Here is an 8,335-nt window from a genome sequence, read left to right as displayed (position 1 = left end):
TTTTTTTTTTTTTTTTTTTTTTGAGACAGGGTCTCGCTCTGTTGCCCAGGTTGGAGTGCAGTGGTGCCACCAGGGCTCACTGCAGCCTCAACCTCCTGGGCTCAAGAAATCCTCCTGCCTCAAGCCCCCTCCCTGCCTCCAGTAGCTGGATATAGGTGTGCACCAGCACACCCAGCTAATTTGTTTTCAAATTTTAGTAGAGATGAGGTCCCACTATATTACCCAGACTGGTCTCAAACTCCTGAGCTCAAGTGATCTTCCCGCCTCAGCCTCCCAAAGTGCTGGGATTACAGACATGAGCCACCATGCCCAGCCTGGAGGATTTTTAAGACTACTCATAACCACTCTAAAATGAAAAAACGAGACTAAAAGAATAAAAGAGTATACTAGGCCAAGCATGGTGGCTCACGCCTGTAATCCCAGCACTTTGGGAGGCTGAGGCGGGCGGATCACCTGAGGTCAGGAATTTGAGACCAGCCTGACCAACATGGAGAAACCCCATCTCTACTAAAAATACAAAATTAGCTGGGCGTTGGTGGTGCATGCCTGTAATCTCAGGTACTTGGGAGGCTGAGGCAGGAGAATTGCTTGAACCTTGAAGGCAGAGGTTGCAATGAGCCGAGATGGTGCCATTGCACTCCAGCCCGGACAACAAGAGTGAAACTCCGTCCCAAAAAAAAAAAAAAAAAAAGAATAAAAGTGCTATAAGATAAATAAAAACAATGTTCTATGGAAATTCACAAGAGGAAAGGAATTTCTAAATTTAGTATTAGGGAAGATTTTGGAGAAAGTGGATAGGATTTTTCCTAGACCTTAGGATCAGGAGATGTTCCATGTGTAGAGAATAAAAGGGAAGAGGATATTCTAGGCAGAGGAGATGAGTTTTCAAAAGGAATGGAGAGGAGACATTTCAGAGCTGTATGTAAAAGTATAAAGGATCTAATTTGTATAGATCATAGGATGAATAACGAGGTATTGTAGCAACTGAGGCCAAAGAGAATAGTGTGGGGTAGGGGTAACAGTAGATACAGGGCAGAGAGAGCCCCCGACAGGAGAACATGCTTACAGAAAATGCTTCAGAACAGAGGTAAAATCTGGAATAAAAGTAATTTGAGTGACAAAAGTAGGGAGGCCTGGCTGGACGTGATGACTCATGCTTGTAATCCCAGCACTTTGGGAAGCCAAGGCAGGTGGACCACTTGAGGTCAGGAGTTCAAGACCAGCCTGGCTGACATGTTGAAATCCCGTCTCTACTAAAAAAAAAAAAAAATACAAAAAATTAGCCAAGCGTGGTGGCGGGCACCTGTAATCCCAGCTACTCGGGAGGCTGAGGCAGGAGAATTGCCTGGACCCGGGAGGTGGAGGTTGCAGAGAGCCGAGATTGTTAACTGCACTCCAGCCTGGGGGACAGAGCAAGACTCTGTCTCAAAAAAAAAAAAAAAAAGAAAAAAATATAGAAGGGCTTTTGAGAGAATTCAGGAAGAACCAGAAAGGGGGAAAATGTAGAACGAAGGTAAATTCAGAATGTGACCCTGGGTGAAACTGGGAGGTGGGTAAATACTGTGGGGGTAGGGTGTGGTTTGAGAGCTGTTGTAGAGCAGTGGGACATTTTGTAAAGTTAATATCAGTGAGTGAGGAATTGATAGAGCTAACTCTTTGGTCATGAGGAGGTTTCAAGAAGAAAGTTGTTTGGGGAAAAAGTAGTAATTGGTGTATTGAGTTTTAAATGATGAAGAGAGGTGGGGCAGAAATGTAGAGTTGACTTATTGGAGAAGGTTTAGGTGATCTTGAAAATCAGTAGTGATGATTTGATTGAGAAATAAGTGACAAGGGAAAAATGGCTGAGGACTTCACAAGGTAAAGCTCATTACTGCCAGCTTCGTGATAACTGGACTGTGGCTCTCATGTTCTACTTTGTTCCCCCTATACCTGACACATTAAATAAGTACTCAGTATTTGTTGGACGAATTATTTTAGGATGAGTTTTTAAACCTTTATTGTAAAATTTTTTAGTCTTAAAATTAGAATAGTATAAAGAACTCCCATGCAGACTGTTTAGGGACAGTAATAGAAGCCATGCTTTTTGGAATTCAGATGCATTTCTCTTTGAAGAAAGTGTGGGCCAGTAGAGAGGAGTTTCCTATCAGCTTTGAAGTAAAGGAGTAGTGATACTGGTGCCACTATTGATAACAATTGTAATAGTCATTAAAACTTTGAGAACTCACTGTGTGCCAGGCACTACTATAGGCTGCTTACATGTGTTAACTCATTTAATCCTCACAGCACCCCATGAGGTATATGTAAGAAAACTGGCACTCCTTTACAAAGATTGAATGACTTGTCCAGGGTCACATTATGAATGGTGGGGCATGGATTTGAAGCCAGGTAACCTAACTCTAGAGTCTATCCCCTTATCCTCTATCTTACACTATTTGTTATGCTGTTTGACTAGAGCTTTGATTGCTGTGGGGAGTTGCATTGAAGTCATATCATACTAAAGGAGATGATGCCATATAAATTATTAAATTTCAACTCTTTTGACAGCAGTGAGATTCTGAAGCCTAGCTAGGTCACACAGTTTGCCATCCTGGGATTGTTCTCTAGGCTTCTAAATTACTGCATGTCCCCTGTCTCTCACAGAGAGGGTTGTTGTAGTTGTCAGAGATAGTAGGGGGGAGTTTTTCCAGCCCTCATGACTCAATCCATACATTTGGCACTGCTTTTATTCCTCTAAGAAGACCACAAATCTGTAACACCAGCCACATATATATATGTCATTTCTTTGCTGAGTGCTGTAACTTCCCTGAGGACCAGAAGTTTCACATCTAGGGTCTGATTGAATGGCATCCTGCTGAGGAAGTATTTAAGGCAGTTAAACTGCCAGTTTTGGTCCCACCAAGTCATCTAGTGCATCCTGTAAGATGCAGACAGATGCTTTTTGAGAGATGGTAGCAGCTTTTTGAGATGATAGCTGTTGGGTCCCCTGCTAATTCAGCATAGGGTCCCAAGAGATGAGATACTTGTTTGGGAAGGAGGTTCAGTAGTTATGATCCCAAATTTTGGCTCTTTATATTGTTTATAATAGACCCTTTTGGGAGCACCTTAATCCATGTGACAATTCTAATGTTCCCCTGTGGATTTCTTTTCTAGTAGGACTTTAGATAATCACTCTAAGTAGGATTTCTATGAAACTTTTGACAGTCATTCCTCAAATTACCTGTTCTCTGCGGGTTCCACTGGATATATTGTTATCAGAGGAACTAAGCAAACACAATCAGATGTAAAAACATACCCTGGAAAAAAAATTGTTTTGGTCCCTCCCAGATCTGAACCTAGATATTTTTAGCTGTCTTGTCTCTACGTAATATTCTAGTGCTGATAAAAGGTGCTAGGTGAAGAAACATTGACAGCCTTAGTGTATACTGACTTGAAAAGAAAGAGTGAATTCAGTGCATTGTAAAATAGAATATACAGCCTGTGCTAAGGTCAGACTCAGTGATAAGATATGAACGTTAGCATACATTGCATTTTTCCTTGGCAGTACTTTCATTGGTTCAAATGATCAAATGAGTAATTAAGATTGAAGTGTTATTCTGGAAACAAGTTTCACAACAGTGAAAGTCTTCCCTCAAACTCCTACCTTGACAGGCATGACTCAGGATGAGAAGTACAGTCTCCTTTTGTTCCTCTCCTTGGTCTTTCTGCTGAGCTCATCTTCCAGAGGGCCCATTAGTTTGCCTGATTGGTAACAGCATAAGTGACTTCCCTTTCAGACCCACTGCTTATTATTGGGATGACCCAGAGTTCATTTTAATTACATAATGCCAACATGATGATAATGATACTTGCTTTAAAAAAAAAAAATTCTACATTTTATATAGCTATTTCTACATAGCTGAATTACTTCCAGAAGGCAAACATAAGGGGAAAGTGACTCCGTTATCCTCTTTGCATGTGTTAATTAGCACCACCTTGCATGAGGAAGGGAAACTGTCTTGGGAACTATGGATCTAAGAAGATGAAGACCATGTTACTGCATTTTGAAATTAGCAATAAAGCAAGTGGCTGTTTGTGGTATTCCTAGAGTGGTCAGTAGATTGGAAGTCTTCAAGGGGAATGATGCAGTCTCTGTTTGTTTCTCTGAAATATATCACAGGGCACCTGTCAAGCTAGAAGGAGGACAGGAATAGTAGGGCTCTAGACTTGAGAGAGTTGTCTGGCTCACGCCATACACTCTGTCTTACTCTGAGATAGCTACAAGGCAGAGTTGGAGAAAAAAAAAGTAAACAAGTTTTCTTTTAACAGCTGCAGCTGTGATCCTCGGCTGTCTGTCGGCATTGAAGGGACCTGATGTTTTACGTTATTGGTACGTTATGGAAAGAACTCTCTCTATTATATTTTTGTTAAGGTTGCTTGGGTTCTTTTTCCTTTTCTGCCTATTCCTTTCCCTTTGAAAATGGAGCTGGGCCGGGCGCGGTGGCTCAAGCCTGTAATCCCAGCACTTTGGGAGGCCGAGACGGGTGGATCACGAGGTCAGGAGATCGAGACCATCCTGGCTAACACGGTGAAACCCCGTCTCTACTAAAATACAAACAATTAGCCGGGCGAGGTGGTGGCGCCTGTAGTTCCAGCTACTCGGGAGGCTGAGGCAGGAGAATGGCGTGAACCCGGGAGGCGGAGCTTGCAGTGAGCTGAGATCCGGCCACTGCACTCCAGCCTGGGCGACAGAGCAAGACTCCGTCTCAAAAAAAAAAAAAAGAAAATGGAGCTGGAAATATTTCTAGTCATGCCAGAATGTACCTTCACAGAGTTGGCATTGGAATTCATTCATTTGCATTTATTGAGCAATTATAGTCAATGCCGGACACTGTTTACTGTGGAGTCTAAAGTTAAATAAGATGAAAATCTGCCTTCAAGGAGTACTCATTCATAACATAAAGAGGAATGGTCAAGGAGGAGGAAAGTTATACCAGATGAATGTGCAGGAGTTTGAAGGAGCCCAGGAAAGGGAACTGCTAACTCTGGTGGGGATTGGGGAAGACTTTTGCCAAGTACACAAGAGAGGGGAGGGCTCCCAAATAATGCATTCTTTTAAGAAGGAAATGGTGGGAACCAAAGGCACATCCTTTTTACTGCTTCTGTGGGGGGCCCAGCAAGTGCAGGAAAGTGGGGAGCAGGGCGGACATTGTATGCAGCTCGTATAGAGCAAGAGTTTGCAAACTTTTTCTATAAAAGGCCAGAGAGTAAATATTTTTGGTTCCAAAGGCTCATTTCAATAACTCAACCCTGTCAGTGTGGGGCAAAAGTAGCCATAGATAACTTATAAATGTTGGGCGTGGCTATATCCCAATGGAACTTTATTTACCGAAATATGCAGTGGGTGGACTTTGGCCTGAGGACTGTAGTTGCTGACCCCTGGTGTAAAAGTTCCTTTCTTATCCACAGAGGTAGTACCCAGTGCAGTGTTTCTTTGGCAACCTTACAGTCTCATCCTGACTTCCTTTAATTTTTGAGAAATGGTTGGCCTGTTCCATAATGAAAAGCTGTAATGTGTAACTGGCAGGCGGTTTGTGTGTTCTCTCTTTTGCATAGGTGGAATCACAGTGTCTGTGGTTGCATTCTTCTTCACAATTAAGTTCCTCTTTGAGCTTGCCGCACGTGTAGTCAGCTTCCTCCAGAATGAGGACCGTGAGCGCCGAGGAGACCGGACTATTTATGACTACGTGCGAGGAAATTACCTGGATCCCCGGTCTTGCAAAGTCTCCTGGGATTGGAAGGACCCCTATGAGGTGGGCCACAGCATGGCCTTCCGAGTGCATGTAAGGGAATGTTTCTGTCTCCATACCCATTGGGGTTTCTGAGTATCTTGCTTTCCAGAGCCCAGTTCAACACTACCAGGTGCTGGCCTGGAATGTTAACATTTTCTCTTGTTTTTCAACCCTTTCCAGGAACTAGTGAATTGCTGCTATCGGAAGAGTCACAAATTTCTCTCTCATTTTGATTTAATAGGTCCTTAGCTTTGAGGAAGTATAAGGCTTAATGTTACCTTTTCAAAATAAAAATATTACAGAAAAGAATAAGTAATAATACTTACTCTTTGGGTTAGCAAATCAGGCCCACCTTCAGTTTCTTTAAATACATTTGTCTTGGAACACAGCCACACCCATTCATCATGTATCGACTATGGCTGTTTTCACACCTGAGTAGTTATGACAGTTGAGCAGTTGTGTATGGCCCACAAAGCCAAAACATTTATTCTCTGGCACTTTACAGAAAAAATTTCCCAACTCTTGCATTGACTTCTTCACTGTAGCATTAAGCTTGGCCTGAACCCCTCCTACCTTTGGTAACGCTTTAGTTCACTCATTGCCAGTGCTGCCGGCTAACTTACCTTTAAATTTGGGTTGGCATTGATAATATAAAGGGATGGTAAGACCAAGGAGGCAACATTGGTGGTTCAGAAGTGGCAAGTTAAGATGGGCATTTTCTTGATTTAGTGGTAAATTCTACCCTTGTCCTCTGAACAGGTTGAGAATTTGCTCATGACTTAATGATTTTCTTTGGAGTATTGATGGGATTTGTTTCTCTCTGTTTTTGTGAGCAGGACTGTGAGGAACGGGTAGGTACTGGGATTTACCAGTGTGATCTCTGCCAGCTACTTCCTCTCTCCCCACTCACTCTGCACAGGAAATGTTTTTTTCCTCTGCTTGCTAACGAGTGTCCTTCTTTCCATGGCAGTTATTCTATAAGAACGGGCAGCCTTTCCCTGCACATCGGCCTGTGGGACTAAGAGTTCACATCTCTCATGTTGAGCTAGCAGTGGAAATTCCAGTGACCCAGGAAGTCCTTCAGGAGCCCAGTTCCAATGTGGTAAAAGTGGCCTTCACTGTGCGCAAGGCTGGGCGTTATGAAATCACAGTGAAGCTTGGTGGATTAAATGTGGCATATAGTCCCTACTACAAAATTTTTCAGCCTGGTAGGTTCTTTTTTCCTTTCTTTTTCCCTTTGTCTCCTTCCCTCTCTCTCACTCCTTCCATCCCGTCTTTCCTTTTTAAAAATAATACCTTTATTGAGATTTAATTCACATGCCATAAAATTCATCCTTTTAAAGTATACAGTTTAATGGTTCTTTAAATGGAGCCATCATCACAGTCGATTTTAGAGCATTTTCATAACCTCAGAAAGAAACCCCATACATATTAGTAGTCACTTTCTCCCCAAATCACCCAGACCTAGGCAGCCACTCATCTACTGTCTCTGTCGATTTGCCTACTGTGTTTGGCTGCTTTTGTCTTGCTATAAAGAAATATCTGAGACTGGGTAATTTATAAAGAAAAGAGGTTTATTTGGCTCACGGTTCTGCAAGCCATACAAAAAGCATAGCACCAGCATCTACTTCTGGTGAGGCCTTGCGAAGCATCTACTCATGGTGGAAGGCGAAGTGGGAGCAGGAGTGTCACATGGTGAGAGAGAGGGAGGAGGTGCTGGGCTTTTCTAAACAAACAGATTTTGCATGAACTCAGAACAAGAGCTTATTCATTACCACGAGGAGGAGACCAAGCCATTCATGAGGGATCCTCCCCTATGACCCCATCACCTCCCACCAGGCCCCACCTCCAACATTGGGAATCACATTTCAGCATGCAGTTTGGAGGGTACAAATATCTAAACCAGATTCAGTCATGCTGTAGCGTGAATCTGTACTTCATTTCTTTTTATTGACAAATAGTATTCCATTGTGTGTGTATGCCGCATTTTATTTATTTTTTCATCAGTTGGTGGTCGAGTTGTTTCTACTTTTGGGTACTGTAGGCAATGCTGCTGTGAACATTTGTGTACAAGTTTTTGTGTTGACATGTTTTTATTACTCTGTGAGTAAAATTGCTGAGTCATTAGTTTGATTAGTTCTTAAGGGCTAAGGGCTGTGGTATCCACAGAAATAATAGGACCTGGGGTCCCTAGGTAACTTTTGAAGTGAAACCTTACTGAGTGGGGCCTTAAGATTTGTGTATCTTTGCTTGGCTAGTCCTCAGTTTTCTTTCTCTGATAGCAGAGTAAGGCTCTGGACAAAATGGCTCCCAAGCCATCTCTTTCTCCGTGTATCCTCTCCTTTGGTTAAGTGCCTCACTCAGAGACTCCTTTTCATATGAATTATCATCACCCACCTCCTTGCCACCAGTGGAGAACAGCTCATATCCTTATATGTACCAGCCCTTTTTAAAAAATTAAACTTTTTATATTTTGATAATTGTATATTCATATGCATTTGTAAGAAATAACTCAGAGATCTGATATACCATTTTCCCAGTTTCCTGCAATGGTAACATCTTCCAAA

The 8,335-nt window shown here is 42.4% G+C and overlaps 1 protein-coding gene across 4 annotated transcripts in view; it reads left to right on the top strand.

Moving 5' to 3' along the window:
* AREL1 (apoptosis resistant E3 ubiquitin protein ligase 1) overlaps positions 1–8,335 on the top strand; it is a 52,179-nt gene that overhangs the window by 23,813 nt on the left and 20,031 nt on the right. For 3 of the 4 annotated variants that reach the window (XM_017880504.1, XM_017880502.1, XM_017880501.1), the window contains 3 exons: positions 4,306–4,366; positions 5,593–5,819; positions 6,739–6,976. In XM_017880504.1, coding sequence (XP_017735993.1) covers positions 4,351–4,366; positions 5,593–5,819; positions 6,739–6,976 — 481 coding nt within the window. In that variant the 5' untranslated portion in view covers positions 4,306–4,350. The remainder of the gene's footprint in view (positions 1–4,305; positions 4,367–5,592; positions 5,820–6,738; positions 6,977–8,335) is intronic. The other variant, XM_017880503.1, reaches the window with a different exon arrangement.

The sequence above is a fragment of the Rhinopithecus bieti genome, unplaced genomic scaffold, assembly GCF_001698545.2.
Source record: "Rhinopithecus bieti isolate Rb0 unplaced genomic scaffold, ASM169854v2 scaffold_11380, whole genome shotgun sequence".
Classification (NCBI taxonomy): domain Eukaryota; kingdom Metazoa; phylum Chordata; class Mammalia; order Primates; family Cercopithecidae; genus Rhinopithecus; species Rhinopithecus bieti.
Note: the sequence above shows the minus strand (reverse complement) of the source record. Positions and strands in the feature narration are given on the sequence as shown.